Source organism: Bombus impatiens, unplaced genomic scaffold (assembly GCF_000188095.3).
Source record: "Bombus impatiens unplaced genomic scaffold, BIMP_2.2 scf_0637, whole genome shotgun sequence".
Classification (NCBI taxonomy): domain Eukaryota; kingdom Metazoa; phylum Arthropoda; class Insecta; order Hymenoptera; family Apidae; genus Bombus; species Bombus impatiens.
Window position 1 is genome coordinate 1,251,292 of NT_177056.1, and position 19,190 is coordinate 1,270,481.

At 34.1% G+C, this 19,190-nt stretch overlaps 1 protein-coding gene across 16 annotated transcripts in view; it reads right to left on the reverse strand.

Annotated features, from left to right (window-relative positions):
• The window catches only part of LOC100746626 (cAMP-specific 3',5'-cyclic phosphodiesterase), a 370,153-nt gene that overhangs the window by 38,669 nt on the left and 312,294 nt on the right, over positions 1-19,190 (reverse strand). For all 16 annotated transcript variants that reach the window (XM_033322388.1, XM_012389106.3, XM_033322389.1 and 13 more), the window contains 3 exons: positions 11,620-11,721; positions 8,343-8,407; positions 6,056-6,168 (listed from right to left, as the gene is read on the reverse strand). In XM_033322388.1, coding sequence (XP_033178279.1) covers positions 6,056-6,168; positions 8,343-8,407; positions 11,620-11,721 — 280 coding nt within the window. The remainder of the gene's footprint in view (positions 1-6,055; positions 6,169-8,342; positions 8,408-11,619; positions 11,722-19,190) is intronic.

Genomic DNA, 19,190 nt, shown 5'->3' on the forward strand with positions numbered 1-19,190 from the left:
TATGTCACTTAGCAATGGATCCAAACAAGTAGTAAAGGTCAATAAAAAAGTATCTGGGATGTTGTGTTCATTGAATGATATTATACAACCACTTCTTCTTTTGACATACAAATTCATATCTTTATGAATAAGAGTGAAAAGGATGGAGAAAATTATTATTATTTTACCAAAGTTTTGCTAAATATGTATCATCGGATATTATACTTTGAATATTTTCTACGTTTTTGCAAACATTTTTATATCTGTACATTTGCGTGTTATTACACTTTGAAGTTTCTCATAAGTGCATAAAAACACGCAGTTTCTTTACGATATTATTTCTATGAAAGAAAAAGTTAAATATTTTTTTATAGTTGTTTATTCAAGTGTAATTCTAAATGATATTATTTGCGAACAAAGATGGAGAGATAATTTATATAATGAATAGTTTTTATCATAGTCGAGATGTTTATTGACAGTGATTAAAATTGTTAATAGGATCGAAGATAATCAATCAATTTTATATGCGATCTTTTTATCACACTATGATCGTTTTTACATAATTAAATGCAGCATTACTTCCTCCATGGAGGAGAAATCGGACATTTTTTTTTCGTAGAAAATTAAGAAAGAAATGCTACTATATGTTACTATCGGATTAATCTTAATAATTAGCCTATATATGATTAAACTAGTTTTAATTTTCTTTTTATTTTTAATCTATTTTTATTGTCGCGATATAATGACTTGTTTACTTTTATTCCAACTACACAAGTGTTTGAAATACGTAAGAATAATTCTGAAAATATTAAAAAACAAGACAAAAATCCCTCTCAGCAGACATCAAAAGTACAAAAAATGAAAATGTAAAAATTTCCAAGAAAGAATTCGTTTACACAAGTATGAAAAATACCTAGAAATAATTCTACAACTATTTAAAACAGATCTCATCTATGGATATTTCAATTTAAAAAAGAAAAACATCAGAAATACCAAAGTGAAATTGCAAACCGAAAACGATGTATCTACTACCGTTTACAACGCCACCTACTCTCGCGATAGTATTATTCACGCTACATAACCTCTTCCACAACACTCCACACGCCATAACCATAGAAATAAATCCAACGCTGACTGGCTCGTACAAAACAGGATCTTCTACTCAGTTTCAGTGAGCCAAAGATATAAGGAAAAGTGGAGTTGAACGGCTATGAGAGGCTTCTAAATAAAACACGACAGCCACCTGCTCGACATTCATAGCTCGTACGCACATGTAAACCGGGCTGCATGTTGGCCGGCTCGCGCTTTGCCTAATAATGACGAGGCACGATGTAGGTCAATTGATTCGGATCGATCGATTTTTTTTTTTTTTTTTTTTACGGCAGAAAAAGCCCAAAACAGACAAGGGCGGCCCTTGAGTCACGCGAGAAACTCGTTCGCTCTTGCCACCATTCGATTTCTACGTCTATACAAAGCGACTGCGCCTTCGAGCCGATAAGATAAGAAACTGCAGCTCCTTGGCAAGCATTCTCGTTCGTGTCGTTTTTATTTCTTTTCTCTCTCGTTTTCACGCTTTTGTTGGATATCAAACGATTTGTAAATTTTTCCTATCTTCGGCATATATTGCTGGGTAGACTTCCAATGCAAGTTTGTATTTTCTGTTTTCGTTCAGTTTTCACATTTTTGTCAAAAGTATTGGAGATATTTTTCAGGTAATAAAATTTTAAGCTATCGGCTAGCAAAAACAAGTTTTCAATTCTTCGCGTTTTTGGAGATTTCTATTCGGTGCACATCGAGCGTTTATATTCTCAGTCTCTGTCCAGTTTGGAGTTTCTATTGGATATCAAAGGCGTTGGAGAGTTTTTAAAGTTGATCAACTTTCGATCCGTTGTACGTGAAAAGTATTTCTTAATTTTGTCAAAAATCAAAAGCTCGTACGAGCATTTCCAGTTCTTTCGCTTCTTTTTTTCAATTCTTTGTTTTGTAATTTTTACGTGTTCCAATTTTTATTGCTTACGGAACGGCTTTTCGATCTTTTCTCTTTCCCGGATTTCCAGTGGCTAACAAATCTTATATTAATTTAATTTCTTCCTGTTCTGTAATTTTGTTACGTATCAAACACCCATTGAGGATTTTTATTTGAACCTTTACTTACATTTTTGCCTCTTTCCTCGCCTGCATTTTTATTTACCACCCAACATATTACCAATTTGTATTTTTTATTTCATCGATATTTTCCTAGTTTCATTATGGTGTGTAGACCTGGCGTGGTCAGTTTAAATAATCGATTGAGTCTATCATAGTTCACTAAATGGTACGCAACAGTAGTAAAATAACAGTCTTGTGTACCTCGTTCAGTTACTCTCGGAATATTAAATTTGGCCAATTTTCGAATAACGGTGTAATAAAGAGAAATAGGTTTGCTTGTTAGAATTTGTTAGTTACCTCGTTCAGAGATATCTAGGTAAATTGTTTATATATCAAAGATAAGGAAAATGGTGAATCGAAAATATCACTCTTACACAATCGACTATAACTTGTTATCTGTACAAGTTTTCGTATTTTCAGTCAGCCACTGAGAACAAAATATTTGGTATTTTCATGAATGGCGTTTGTCATTCACGAAATTCGTCCGATTCGCGAGAACAAATTCTAAATCGAACTTCGAGCAAGCCCTTGCGAAAGCAATATCTTTCTGTACGTTTGTGCTCGATTAACTAGTTTGTTTAAATACCCAAATAACTGTTTAAACTACTCCTAGCAAATTGGAGCGATGGAAATAAAAATGGAATCAAAGGGGACGACAAACTGATAGGTAAATGGCTAAAAAATTCGCAAAATTTGCTGACACGTTCAACACGACCTAGTAAGTGACATATCAATGTCATCCACGCTTTGTCAATCGCCGTGACCGTGAAACTGATGCACGATTATGCGACAATGAATTCCCGGGGAACGAACTGTGTGATTATCGGTGAAAATCGAGCAGAGGAGCGAACGAATCACCACGAATTTTCTTCGAGGCCGTTCGTGAACGACAACAAATCGTAAACGTCCCTTTCGAGTACGTGTGTCAATAAACGTGGAGAGATTAGGCGTACGATTGAGTGGCACGTGCGTAGAAAATCGCTTGCAACTCGTTCTATTCAAATCCTTAGAGACGTAAAATCTGTTCTTAGATTCCGTTTTCTCTTTTCTTGTGTTTTTACAATTTTAGGCAAGTAAAAATTTGTCAGACTTTTTTCTCTACGACTTAAAAGTTCTGCGTTTCAAATTCTATAAAATTCTGAAATGTCACCGTTTCGCAATAAACTTTAGGTGTCCCGATATTTTTGACCGACTGTGTACCTTGACCTGAGTACGTGATGCGCGAATTTACGAGAATTTCCTCGGTGTGGCAGCCCAAGGAAAGCTCCTACGGAAGGAAGTCGAGGTTGCACGGTCAAAATTCCGCTTTCCAAGAATCCCGAGCAAGCGGGCGGCAATAAATCAGGTTCGTCAGGAAAGTGAGGACGTCCGTGTTCAGCGACTTCATCGAGGTCGATTTCCTCGTTTGCCAGCGAATATGTTGAACGATATAAAATTGGCGAGAGCAGCGTGTTATAAAAATCGTTTGAACAGGTTTGAAGATGTTTGCAATGGAACGTGTCACTTGAGAAATTTCTAGGAAATTGTAAATTGAAAGTGAAATTTTTCTTTAGTGTAAAAGACAAATTTATCGAGTTTATGTACATTGACGATGAATAACCGAGAATCTACTGGAATTCCGATTTCGTTCTATCGACGAGGTATAATATCAATCGGTACGCCTCACGTTGACAGGTAATAGCTCATAATTAACAAGAAAAACGTGTCGACTTTGAGGTGCAATTAATTGCGCAACTTTATATCGAAAGATCGGAATTTCCTAGCAGTTTTTTTCCATCGACGTGTACCGTAAATGCCCAACAAATTAAATTCAATGAGTTCCCCACTTTTTGTCCACGTTATCCTACGTTGCAAATTTTTCCATTTTTTTAGAACTATAAAAACAAGTCAATTTTTTATCATCCAATGAAAGATGATTGTGCAATATTACTAAAGATATCGAAGCAATCAGAATCGTAAAATAAAATATTCATACTAGTTAATATTTCTCTTCTGGACGAATTAAATGCTATTAATATTTTGTAGAAAGATTATTTAGAATTCTATAAATATTTCGAAGATCATTAAAGCATACGGAAAGTACCAATCAGTTTAGTTTTATTCCAAAATGAAATAATATTTTACGCAGTATTTTACATAATATTTTAGAAAATATTTCATTGTAAGAAATATATATATATTGTATTGTATACAATATATATATACATTGTATTGTATATTATTTATATTATTTATATTGCAGGGAAATATTTTGTTGGAAATAGATGATTCGATAATCAAACTGGCTTTTTCGCGGAAAACGCGAGATTCCTCCCGTTTAAATCTCAATTACGCGGAAGGGAGCATTCCACTGAACGAAATAGGTTCGCAAACCTCGAGTGTGCCATTAAACTTGATTATTCACATGCTGCTCGCTTTATATCGTCGAGTTCTAAGAAGGAAGATTAGAACAGCCATAATTCCAGCGAATCATAAAGTCTCGATTATCTCGCCTCGAGCATGCAGATTATTATCCTACGAAACTATTTCTATCTTTTTACCCATTTTCATATCGCGTTTCATCCGCTTTCTTTCGCTGTGACTTTTATTTAAATTTCCCTAAAAAATTGAAACGTTCGTCATCTCATATTCTTCCATCAGCACGACGGGCGTGTAGATTTTTCAATTAAAAATAATTTCACTCGATTTCTACTAAACTGTAAATTGTAACGAAATCGAATAGGCAGAGTTCGTCTTTGGATTTATTTAAAATGGAAACATCTGCTTCAGAGAAACCAAGATTCGAGTGCTCAAGCACATAGAAAAAAAGAAATAGGAAGTAAGAGTCATCTGACTGGCTGGTGGATATTTTACTTTTTATGGAGGACAGGAAATTGAAAATTCCCGTAACCAGGATGGAAAATTGATTAGAAGAACGATCATTCGAAAGATCGTGGCAGAAGATTTATCAGGCATTGTTTTTGTTTGTGTAGTTTGACAAAGGTAGTAGCAAAATATTCTTGAAACGTCTTCTGTATTTATTTCCTTACTTACGTGGCTAAATTTCTAAAATTACGTGGAAAACAACCTTGGCTAAAGAAGAATTAATATCTTCGGTTACTCAGAAGGAATTGATTAACAACTTTGATTACAATCTGAGAAACCTTATCTGATTGTAAATTGTAAACGTGTCATCAGCTTCAGAGTAATGATAATTGAAACTAGTTTACCAGTTCTAGAAATTTAGTAACTTCTAAGAATTTTCATTGATTAACGTTTCAGGTATTTGAGCAGAGCCAACTAAAAATCAACTATCTCGCAAAGTTCCACGGAATCTTGCAGAGTAATCCTAATTTATAGATGACTGAACAAAAGACAACGTCCATCAAATTTAGTTTAGTTAACTTGTACGAAAATGTCGAATCATAAAATTCCTCGCAATCCAAAGCCACGCAATTCGATTATTTTTATCAAACGAAATTAACGTTTATAAGTCGAACATTTTTTCCTTTTGATCACCTTCGACCCACTCTAAAGTTACTCTCGATACTTAATGATCAAATCATCAGTCCCATCGTTTCTTACATTTTCAGAGAAAAAAACCAAGTAATCTTACGAATTGCCGATACGTATAATTTTTCGTCCGAATATTTTGCTAGATATTTATGAAAAATGTTCGTCTCATTTGTTAAAACGAGAGCGTGATATTCGGATAAAATAAAAATTTCGAATACTACGACAAGATCAACGTGTCTAACACACTAAACGCCTGAAACCATTCGTATAATGGCGATCGCATTATATGCGATCGATTGATGCCAAATCATTTGCTCGCAGTTGTAGCAAAAGTGTGACAGCCTCCTTACAGTGCACTGAACTCGATCCAGCGACGATTCACCGTAAATCGAGCGTGTCCACTCGAGAAAGAAAGGAAGTGAGTGGGTCTTACCTTCGTTGAGGCCATGTCTGATACGGACTGATGCGTCCGAATGGTTTCCAGCTGTTTCAGGCACCAGTCTAGCTCGTACATCGTATCTGCGGCTGTTTTTGCGTATTCTTCGTCTGAAACCAAAAAAAAAGGAGACTTTAGTACCACAGAGGAACGGAGGAAGCGACTGAGAGCTTCCTGCGACACGATAAGATTTCTGTGAAGTTAATCGTCGCCTTGTGAAGAGGCGAGAAAACGAGTCTCTTCAAGCCACGACAGACTTTTCCTCGGATACGGTTGAACAAAAAGTGCAGGAGAGTCTGGTTGCTTGGATTTGAGGAGCAAATTTGACATGTTAGGGATAGTAGCTGTTTTACAGGAAAATGATACACTTTTTGATTTCTTTTTTTTGATAAAAATTCATTTTTTTCTTCTTTTTTAACAATGTTTCTTTTATTTGGTTCTCTTTTTTCGTTTAATTTAATTGGAATGTGTTTCTCGTTTAATTTTGAATTTCTCTAAAAATGTTTCTCTGAAAATTTCGTGTAAAAAAGTATCGTATGGAAAAATGTTTCATAAACACGGAATTCATATAAAAATATTCCATTGTGTGGAATTATGAAACAATATTCTGTTTAAAGATACTCTATGCGAAAGTATGCTGTTAAGAAAATATTTCATGCAAGAATACACCACTTGAAAGATATCCTGGACACAAATATATTAAGAGAATATTTTATATAGAAATATTCCACGTGGAAATATTCTATAGAAAAATATCCCTCTTGCAAGGAATTTTATATGGAAATATTGCAAATCAAAATATTTTACGAAAAATACTAATATAATAATAAAATAAATAATAATATAAGGATATTCTGTACAAAAATACTCCACGTGAAAAATAATAATATATCGAATATAAATCCATTGTCTTTCATGTTTCCATGCAAAGAATTTCGCTAAATCTTAATAAAATCTGAATAAAATAGAAAATCTTTGTCTCGCTCAGTTTCCTGATAAACAGAAATAAATAGAACACCCTCAAAAGCGTTCTCATGGCCGAATCTAATTTCTCAGAAAAATTCTTGTTCCAAGAATCGCACGACAATGAGATTCCTGTTTCTTTTTCACAAGCATCGTGGCAGAAACGAAGCGAAGTAGATGAAACGAACATCGTGGAAACAAAAAGACACGAAACACTCGTGGAGGAATTATGAAATATCCAATGTGGGTGGAAAACGTTGTATGTAGATGATGAAATAAACGTGCGAATCTCGCTAAAGATGAAAGGTTGCATAAATGAAGCGTAGAAGAGATCAATCGGAAGAACAAAAGGGAAAAGTGAATTGACGTCAGACGACGAATGCAGCTGAAACGTAAAAGATAGAGCGAGGGCCGGACTTCAATAGCAATTTCGAGAAATCTCATTTTCTAAGGCAGACAAACGTCATTTTATCGAATAGTCGCGTTGTCACGTGAATATTTTACTCTTCGGACGAGAAAGATTCTGCTTTTCTATCTCGAAAGCCATTTCCACTGGCAGGACGAATAATTACACTTGGATTTTAATGAGCTCGATCTGAATGAATTTTAGAAATATGAAAGGTGACGCGTAATTGGGTCTTCGTACAGGCGAGTTAGTTACAATTGATTCTTAAACACTCTATGTTGTTAACCATGGGATTTTGTTCTTAGGAAAACTTAGATACCAGGCTAAATAAATTCTAAGCGATGAAAACTTTGAACGATGCACTATGTTTTATGCGAATAGCCATACTTAAAAAGATGATAAATTTAGTTTGCAAATACTACGGATTCGTGCATTGTGATATTAATTTTCTTTTTAGTCTGTTTTCATTGTCAAGAAAGATTTATAATATTTTATAAATACTATTTATAACGCAGAGTTAAAATATTTCAATAATTATTTAATAAGTATTTTTTTAAAAAACGATTAGAAAATATAAAATTAAATCGAACTAAATTTCAGATTTTATCGAAATAAAAACATTTCATTCGTCAAAATTGTACTTTCTGTTTAAAATATTATCTTATTTGAACTGTAGAACGATTATTTAAAACAGTCGAAATATTCTTCATTCGTATTTTATCCAGCATTGATAATATATTTAATGAAGTTTCTTTTTTTCCATGTGTGTCTTTTCGCATGATAGTATTTCCTAAACGTTTCGATTCTCTTGCGGCTGAATGCTTATAGAACAAACATCGTAAAGAAAATGTTAAACAAAATTAGAGATTTTGACGTCGATAAGAGATTTTTTGTGAATATCGAAGTGATTCTTACCTCCTAGCGTTTGACCTCCTTGTTGCTGCGATGAGCTGCCCGCCTGCTCGCTGTTCCTTCGTATTCTGTAGACAAAGTACAAGAAAATATCTTTAACAACGAGTTTCATCAACATAGAAGGTGGAAATATAACGTACAAATTATAAAGCGTATATTATCGAAATATGAAATTTGATAAATTTTAATCAATACGTTTTTTGCGTAATGTACGTAGAATTAATCGAAATTTATCGATAAATATATGAAAATTGAATTCACCGATATTGTTGTTATTTCTATACTCAGAGATAAGGTATCAGAATAGTTATTATTTTATCGAATGGATAAATCTATCACACCAAATAAGTTGTGAGCCAAAAAAACCTTTATTGCACGCGCTTACAAAAACTAAGGATAAAAACAAAAAGGCATCTTAAGCCTATCGATTAAATCTATCGATTGTAACTAGGATCATTCTCTAGTTACTATTTCTTATAACTAACGCATCTGCATATGGATGGCGAGCACGAACTCACCTTGTCATTTTCAACAAATATTTTATGAACCAAATGTATGGCATTTTATATTTTGACCAAATTTCGACCATGATTTTCTGTTTCATAAATTATATACCGTCCATTAAAATTTGTATAATTCTATATACAATTCGGTTGATTATAATTTGAATAACAGATAAAATCAATTCTGACAAGTCTATATTAATTCTAAAGTTCATTCTACCAAATTACGTTAATCGTTATTCTGTATAATTATCACGATCCTTGTATTAAAAATTCCAAATTCGACGTCCAATCGAATAAAATTAAAACATCGTAAATTCCAAGCTAAAATTCGCAATCTCATTTTTTAAATGTTTCGGGAAGATATAATTATTCCATGACGATTACGAGGCAGACAAACGTAGGTGATGCAACAATAAGACCTTTCCATAATACTGTGCACGCGTTATCTGAAATTTTGCTATCCAGATACTCTTATTGTTTTATAATTTTGACGATTTCATTGATTTATTCTCGCTTTAAATCCAGGTCACACGGTTTTAACCTTTAATACCGACAATTGATACACGTGCGCGTGTACGTATTATCCGTCACGTGTCTTTATATGAATTTCCTATTACATTTGTCATCGTATTAGCTTATTATACTTTTCAGTTCGCATTTTCCCATTTATCGATAAATTTCGATTGCTGAAACGAATATCGCGGAAGATATTCTATTCTATCGAATATGTTTATTATTTCAATAACTTTTCGATTTATATGTAGATCACGCGAAGGTAAAGAAGAATCGTGGCAGCACATATGGGAGGAATAAAGAGATATAAAGGAAGAAGCGATTATGGGGAGAAAAGGCGAGGGGATAAGATGGATGCTCGAAATCGGGAAGAGACGTAAAGACAAAGAAGAAAAAAAAATGAGCTGAGGAGGAAAGCGGAAATCAAAGTGAATTCAGAAAACATCGGAGATTAAAGGTTTACCACGCTAGGGAAACGGAAACTTTTTTCTTATTTGATATTTTATGAACCAAATGTATGGCATTTTATATTTTGACCAAATTTCGACCATGATTTTCTGTTTCATAAATTATATACCGTCCATTAAAATTTGTATAATTCTATATACAATTCGGTTGATTATAATTTGAATAACAGATAAAATCAATTCTGACAAGTCTATATTAATTCTAAAGTTCATTCTACCAAATTACGTTAATCGTTATTCTGTATAATTATCACGATCCTTGTATTAAAAATTCCAAATTCGACGTCCAATCGAATAAAATTAAAACATCGTAAATTCCAAGCTAAAATTCGCAATCTCATTTTTTAAATGTTTCGGGAAGATATAATTATTCCATGACGATTACGAGGCAGACAAACGTAGGTGATGCAACAATAAGACCTTTCCATAATACTGTGCACGCGTTATCTGAAATTTTGCTATCCAGATACTCTTATTGTTTTATAATTTTGACGATTTCATTGATTTATTCTCGCTTTAAATCCAGGTCACACGGTTTTAACCTTTAATACCGACAATTGATACACGTGCGCGTGTACGTATTATCCGTCACGTGTCTTTATATGAATTTCCTATTACATTTGTCATCGTATTAGCTTATTATACTTTTCAGTTCGCATTTTCCCATTTATCGATAAATTTCGATTGCTGAAACGAATATCGCGGAAGATATTCTATTCTATCGAATATGTTTATTATTTCAATAACTTTTCGATTTATATGTAGATCACGCGAAGGTAAAGAAGAATCGTGGCAGCACATATGGGAGGAATAAAGAGATATAAAGGAAGAAGCGATTATGGGGAGAAAAGGCGAGGGGATAAGATGGATGCTCGAAATCGGGAAGAGACGTAAAGACAAAGAAGAAAAAAAAATGAGCTGAGGAGGAAAGCGGAAATCAAAGTGAATTCAGAAAACATCGGAGATTAAAGGTTTACCACGCTAGGGAAACGGAAACTTTTTTCTTATTTGGTGTTTTATGTTATTTACGTTATTCGGAGTTACGGTAACGTGAAAAAGTTTTCCCAACCTTTCTTTATGTTACGACAAATGAACGTTTCTCGTAAATAACAAAGTGTAAGCGACGAATGACTGAAAATTATTTATTTCTATTTCCTCCACAAGCATAATGAAAATTCATCAGAAAAAAAATAGTAAGTGTAGAAAAATCTGCACGTGCCATCAATTAGTTGTAGAGAATTCAGTTAACGATTGAATATTATCATGAAAACGGTACGATATTTTTGAACTTCCAGAGAAATACCAAACAAAGCATAATTGTTCGTTAACAAAGCGCGAACAAATTTTCGGAAATGACTTGACGTCATATTGCTGGTCAACTGAAAATCAGAAAAAATTCTATTTTTCACGCAGGCTAATTTTCTATTATACAATCGAAGTATAAAGTAGTATCATCGCTATTGTTATCAGAGAAAATATAAAATGTAAAATATAAAATACGAGAAAACGCGAAGTACGCTTAAAATAATGAAAAATGGGAAAAAATGCGAATATTAATATTCGCTCGCGGAAAAAAGGCGAAACACTGCAATCTTGATATATCATGTTCGTGATATATTATATTTCTATGTATATATGTATATTACTATGTATATTTCTTTACTTATTGTAACGCGAAAAGAAGGTCCAAAAAACATTTTCATACCACTGTATTCGCAATCATTATCGTTAAATAAATAAATTTTAAAAAAAAGAAATGTGGTACTTTTTATTTATGAAAAAAAAAATACTTACCGGTTCGTGAATGCATCTGTGAGCAACAGGAGGTTGTACCTGACGGATCGCAGGGAGGCGAGAATCTGCGCGAAAGGTGTGACGATATATTCCTCGCCATGGCTGCAAGATCAAACAGAAATAAAATCAATTTTTTATGTTTCATCGATATCTGAAGCATAATATACAGTGAAAGGAGTATTAATGGCTAACGTTCAGCTTGCAATGAACTCAACGGCATTGCTTCTTGTTTCCAAAAGCTGCACTCTAAACTCATGCATGCGTGGCGTATTTCTGGTTTCAAACTGTACACCAATCGTATTACATCGTTTGCAATTTAATTCACTGTTTAAATATTTCATGATATTCGTATAAATTCAATTACGTTATTCTATTAGCATAACGTAATTATATTACACCGATATTTTGTATCATCGTAGCTTTTAATAGGATATTTCGGAATATCTAATTTGATAAACAGTTCTTGCTAGGAATTTTGTCTGAAAAGCAACTATTTGTTGCTATCAAATTACTCTTTCGACTCTATATTTTTTTGTCTTTACGAATTTTAAAAAGTATCATTTAGCGTGTTATTTCCCATGAATGCGATCGTTGTATATTTCATATCAAACTAAGAATTGGTACAATGTTAAGTACAAATAGAATAAAAAGAATAAGAAGAACACGTGTCGCGTAATTTCCGAAATTTCAAAAATGACGAAACGAGATCGCGAGAGATAAGATGAATATTATCGTCTCTTATAACTTGTTAATTCGCAACTAATAAATTACACTTTCTCAATTTTCAATCTGAACGAAGCTTCGTGATTTCGCTGTGGACGAACGATTTCATTGATTTTTTATTTACTGGTTTGTTTATACCACACTTTGTCGCAGTATGGAAGTTAGAAAAGAGTAACCGACTAATTAATTATACACACGTTAACGATGGTAAAGTCTATTTTCAGTCCCCGTCGAAACACCATCGCCATCGTTCATCGCCGCATTCTCGATTTCCAAAGCGGCAGGTCTCTCGCGGAACTTGTATTAATTAAATCACGCGCCTTCCTACGCGCGAACACGTACACGCGCGTCAATTACTTCACGCTTTTCCCAGCGAAAATTACACCCCTTCGAAGGGCACAGGTCAAATCATCGGTGGATCGTTCAAGCTTCATAGCGCTAATGCTAAAAGCGTCATCGATATTCACGGATTAATTGATCGAGCCTAAGCTCGATTACAATCCAGGAATCTTGTAAACAGGATACGTTAACAATCTCTTCCTTTCGTTTTTCAAATATACGATACGGAAAGGGAGGTTGCGTATCGAACAAATTATGATATTTAACGTAATTAATGATTCGCAATTATTGTTGGAATATTCGATTATTAATTTACGATTATGTTACTGATTTTAATAATTACTGTTTAAGTATTGAATTATTATTTTATAATCGTATCACCGATTAATAATTACTATTTAAATGTTGGATTACTAGCAAACGATTAAGCTGATTTTAACGGATGTTTGTGAATTTATATATATGTTTGTGATATATAAAACGTATAAAATACGTCGATATTTTGAGACGTAACATGCTGTATTAACGATTCAATTGTTATCAGATATAGGATAGAAGATCGTTTACTGCTACATTGATAAATGTGAAATTTTCAATGGAAAATCGTAGGGGTTGATATAACGATTTTTACACAGCTCGTTCAATGGTATCGTTTTTAGCTGTTCTCGATGAACGTGTGGTAAAAATTTAATCGAACCGGCAGTATAATTCAATTTACTTAGGAGAAACGTTTATTTTATTCGGATTGGATGATTTTCCAGCGTTGGCTCGATTTTTAATTACTACCACCCATCGAGTCAACGAAAGATTGATTAACTGAATGTTTTTCAATCAAATAAATGCAACTCAGTTACAAGGAAATAACTAATTATTAATTATACAGGTAATAATCTTCGTGAAAAAAGCTTGGAACGTGTTAGGTAGAAGATTCAAAGAAATCTAACACAATTCTAAATCGATATGTAAGAATCAATTAAAATATTTAACAAAATGTTGTTTAAATGCTACTATTTTATTTTTCAAGCGCTTTTATCTTCGTCATTTTATACTCTACAAGCAAATTTGCACGCGTAAGAACATTTAAAGTATTCGATAACGTGCAACATGAGGATACACACGTAACTCAACTAATGGATCACGTGCTTGAAAGATTTTCAATAATCAAAATTCAAATTGATTTACAGAATCGTCAGAAATATTCGTAGAACAACGATGAATTTTTCCTCAGAAACTAATACAATAATCTTCAAACATCTTTTTATCTTCATCGTGTTATCCAAATGTATTCACACACGTAAGCACATTCAGTGTATATTCGACAACGTACAACAACGAGGAACCAATTGACCACGTTATTCAGAGATTCCCTTCAGATCAGCGTAGGATCCGCAGTCCAATAACCACAGCAATCGCCATTTGATCCCAGAACGTAAGCTCAATCTCATCAGGATTACAAACTTTTCCGTGTTAAAGCGCCCCTCGTCGAAGTAGCCGAACCAGAAGATATTCCAACGTGAACATCAATCAACTCAATCTGTGCAATCCAGAAGAAACTGGGTTGCCGCTAAACATCCCTCTGCTAAAGACTGCGGGAGATCCGTAAGATTTTGGCCCAAGCCTCGCTGAATCCACCCTCGAACAAAGGGAATCGCGTCACGTAAACGGCCTGCTGTTTGGGTTTTTCGAAGCTGGCCATTAAAAGTAGACGAGAAACGCCTCGACCCGTGGCAAGAATCCCCAGGCTTATCCGTATTTATTCGATTCGAGCGGCTGAATCGGTGCCAGGCTCGCGAAATTGATGAGACCAGGGGATAGTTTCTGGGTCAACGCGTGCCACGACTGCTCAGCATGGTAAATACCGGTCGTGCCTTTACCACAGAAACGATTTTTGATGTTTGTAAATGCTGGACAGAAGCTAGCAGACGTTAGGTTGGATTAGATCGCTGTGAATATTCTATCTAGCTTCCTCTGCATTCTCGCTAGTTTCTCTTTGCAAGTTTGTTTTTTAATTACGAGGGAAGGTCCCCGAACATTATGAAACTTTAGGGATTTGTAGAGGATATATAGGCATGTATTACGCAATTTTCTTTCGCCGACCAAATTTCCTCCAAGGGGATGAAACACATCCCTGAAGATCCGGCTATTTTCCCATTTCACGTCGTAACTCGCTGCCTGTAGGAGATGGGGGAAAAGTTCTCAGGCAAAAGTTACTTCTTTTAATTATTACTCTCGTTTGGTAGAGAATTTATCAATGTTACAGCCGGATCTTCAGGGGTCAATTTCACCTACTTAGAGTGAATTTGGGCAGCAGAACAGAGTGCGTGACACGTACCTATATATTCTCTGCGTATCCCCCAAGTTTTATAACTTTTCGAATTTACTGGTTTTGGGTTTCTTCGTGTTAGGAGGTTACTCCTACGTTGCAAGGTTGTTGTACAGTGAAAATTTTAGAACGAACATTTTTACAGTGGAAGATACTGTTTGAATTGAAACGTATACATATATGCGTGTTTATAAATTTTTGGTCCATTTTTCGCTATACACGGACATATTTAAAAATAAAATCCATATGTACCGTGCATCAAATTCTTAAAGTATTTGTATTTTCGACCGATCGTGGGGAGACGCGATCGAGAGGAAGCGCGTCAACGGGAGTCGTAAATTCCCGTTACGATTCTAAGAATCGACACCGCGAATCGCTCGATCCGCACGCGTACCGAGCGCAAATTCAAAGTCGATTTTCTCGAAAACAAAGCCTCGAATGAAAAATTATTATTCTATATTTTCGACTTCTTTTTTCGCGTAGAATCACCCCCTTTCAGCTTGTACCACCAGTTACCAACCACCCTGTATAATTACCAGCTGTTCCGTAATTTCTAAGAGCGAACAATAAACCTAAGGACCTTTCAAGTATCGACTATAAACCGAAAATATTTGCAGAATTAATGGTTTCAATAAGATTGAGTTTATGGCGGGGCCTTAGGTTTGTTAAGGGTGTACATAACCTATTTCTTAGATATTAAAAACTGATAAATTATATTTATCCATATTATCGAGCTCTTCTGATATTTTCTTTTCAAAAAATATTTCTCCTTTGTTCACGCCCAAAACCATTTTTCATCCATCTTATATTTTTATTTTACTTGTCCCGTAAACGCTGGAAGTTTAGAAAGGAGTGCAATTTCGAGGGCGGGCACATTTTCGAAAAAAGAAATAGAAGAAGAGGCCAGAAACAAAAAATGTGGACGATGAGAAACAAGAGAGGGCAGGAAGCAGCAAAGTGCCGAAAAAAGAGCAAAAAAAGGAAAATCTTTTTTTTTTTTAAAAAGAATCTCAACTGGGTCAGCCTACAAAAAGGCATGTTTCATAGCGAACAACACTTGGACGCTCGCAACGTCTTTTCTATCTTCATTTTCCTCGTGAATCTCTAATTAAAACTGTTTACAGCGGTTTATTTTCCATGTAGGAAATTCTTGTTCGAAGAATTTCGAAATAAAAATTAAAATCAAGAGAGAAAAATTGAAAAATAGATTTTTCTTAAATATATGTTACACAAAAATACTTCAGACTGCAATTGCGATTTTTTCAAAAATACTGTATATATATTACGTTACGTAGAGTATTCTTCATGCGTGAATATCTTTATTATTATTTTTCTGCAAAAGATAATCGCTATCTTCGCATTGCAATTTTTATCTTCCTTTCTGAGTAACGTATCATTTGTCGATGTTGTGTCACCAGATCGGCGAGGTAAAATTACTTTCTGATTCGAATCTAGGAAATCTGGGATATGATTGACGGACGAGCCAAGCCGTTCCGTTACGTAAGCTTCGTACAACTCTCTTCGTCTTTGTAATTAATTTAAGATAAATCGAAATTTCCTTTCGAAATAAAATAAATGTATGCATAATAAATTATATAAATTATTTTAGAATAAATGTATAAATATATTTTAACGATCGTGTCAATATAAATAGAATCGGTCAGAAGTATTATATAGAATTCCCAAAAGTATTCTAAATATATTTCTAAAAATTAAGTTAATTCAAAAAATTGTTATCTTATATTCGACTGCTAAAGAGAGTGAAAAATGAGAATATTATTTCACCTGGATTACGCACTGTCCTCATCTTTCAAATTACAGTTGTAGTGATAAAAGAATTCAAGCCGGTTTTAATTCTGCGCAGGTGAAAATCTCATTTTCGAATGATAGCGTTTGATTAATCGAAGACAATAATTCGATTGCACGGTGAAGCTGGTTTTAATGGAAGCGTGATCAACGAATCAGTCGCAATTTCCATTTCATTCAGGACAAATGAAGGGAAAGACTTTCCCGAAGATTAAACTGTATTCGAGTAAAATCGTTTAAATCATCGATCGCCGCTATGCATTCGAAATTGACTAAAATTTGACTTTGCAGAAATTTATCAATTTTATTGCGCTAAGAATATCGTAGAAGACTGATAATTTAGGCAATGTACAAATATTTACAAAATTGTTTTCATATTTTGAATTTATTTATTTTGCAAACAAACGGAAACGAAACAGATTTAGAAAGGCAAGATCGTGCAAATCTGAATGAGGTTCTGGCTTACTTCCAACGCGCAGATTTATGTATCATACGTGACAGTCATTCGCCTGATTCATTATGCAGATACATCAGTCCGATAAGCGAGCGACTAGTAAGCATTCGTGAATCGATTCTTTGAACATCAGCCAATTATTTCAATCCGTTTTTGCGTAATTCCGAATATTTTGGACCCGATCCTGAGTGTGTTTTTTCTCCAAAAACTATGTTGTTATTTAAAAAGTATGAAAAAATACAACTCAAAGATCTAAGAATAACACCTTGATCGATAAGATGATTTTCATTAAAATTTATTAAAATATTATTTTAATAAGTTCGATTTCGTTGGAAATTCAATTTGTGTATTAGAAAAATCGATAAAGCGCTATCTAAGTAACATTGATCGCAATCGATATTTCTTACATAATGTAAACGTGTTGTTTTATACCATAAAATTACATTTAACTCGTACTTTCCAAAACATCTGTTAAGATAACAGCGATTACGATCGCGCCAAATTGAATATCTTTATCACCGTGGGATTATCGATTTATCTAATCGAGTAAACTTCGCGTGAATATCGTTTTGTAACATTTTGGATGAAAAATTAGCGTCAATTATAATCCAATCAGCCTTCAAGAGTCGTTGATCAAAATTAGATCAAGCTTAATCGTCTTCCAACGATCGTTCATCAGTGCCTCGTTATCCACGAGTTAATGCGAATTATATAGCAACTAATTGCGAAAAGTCGATCACGCTTGTTACGTTAACTTTCGATGATCGATAAATAAACGTTTCCGATATTGATCGATCTATGTGCCTTAATCTGGATCAACGAATGGATCCGAGAAAATATAGTAAATCCTCATAGATATCTCGGAATCTTTACCTAAGTGTTCTTTGAAAAATTTTCTTGAACTGCGTCTCATATTGCGACTTTTTGAATCCTTTTATTCGCATTGAGACATTCGCTTTACTATGGATAGTTAAGAAACAAGTAAAAGACAATTGGAATCTCTGATTGAGCTTCCTAATCTCGATTCACGGAATCATTTGCACACGATCAGGCTTTTATCGATCGTAAGTCTATCAATTTCGTAATTTTTTTAGCATTTCTATAGATTTGTCTACTTAGGGATTATTTTGAATTGCGTTTCGTGTCAAGTATTCGATTAGTAATATTAATTCATAGACAACATTGCCTAGTTCAGTTTCCTAGAATTGACTACACTTTGCAAAGTCCCTAGATTAAATTTCTAGAAAAAAAACTTCCTACTAAGCACTTTAGCCTATTTATGATAATCTATAGGCTGAATTTTCTACAACCGAACCTTTCAGAGAACTAAACTCTACTAACTGAATAATGAATCTCGATAATCAACAAATTTATAATTTATCTCATCCTCTTTCGCCCATCATCGGCTAAATCCTTCCAAAGCTTAAATGCCTCGTGTACTGCAAGAAAATTAATAATATTAGTTCTGCCATTACAGTCTCTAAACTCAGTTTCCTAACGTACATAATCTCAAAGGCTAAGCACGTCTAATCTCCCAACGGTATATTAGTGGCAAAAATTTCCAAACCATATTGAACAATTTCCCTAACTTCGTCGTGCTTACACTATTCAATAGTATGAATAGCATTAAAATCCTCGATACGCAATTTTAACTAGTTATATTCGTACTATTAAGTAGTATATTTTTTATATTTTGTATACTTCGATACAATGTGGATATACCGTTGTGCATCTTCGAATTTACCATAAACGTGTCAAAATCGGTAATCGGTTCATCAGCGATGATTTACATCGACTCTAGGGAGTCTCGCGAAAGTCCCTAGCACCAAAAATCTACTCATCAGCAGTGATTTACGCAGTCTCTAGAAAGCCCCCATAAAGTCCCTAGAATCCACAGTCTGCTCATCAGCAGCTATTTACGTAGAT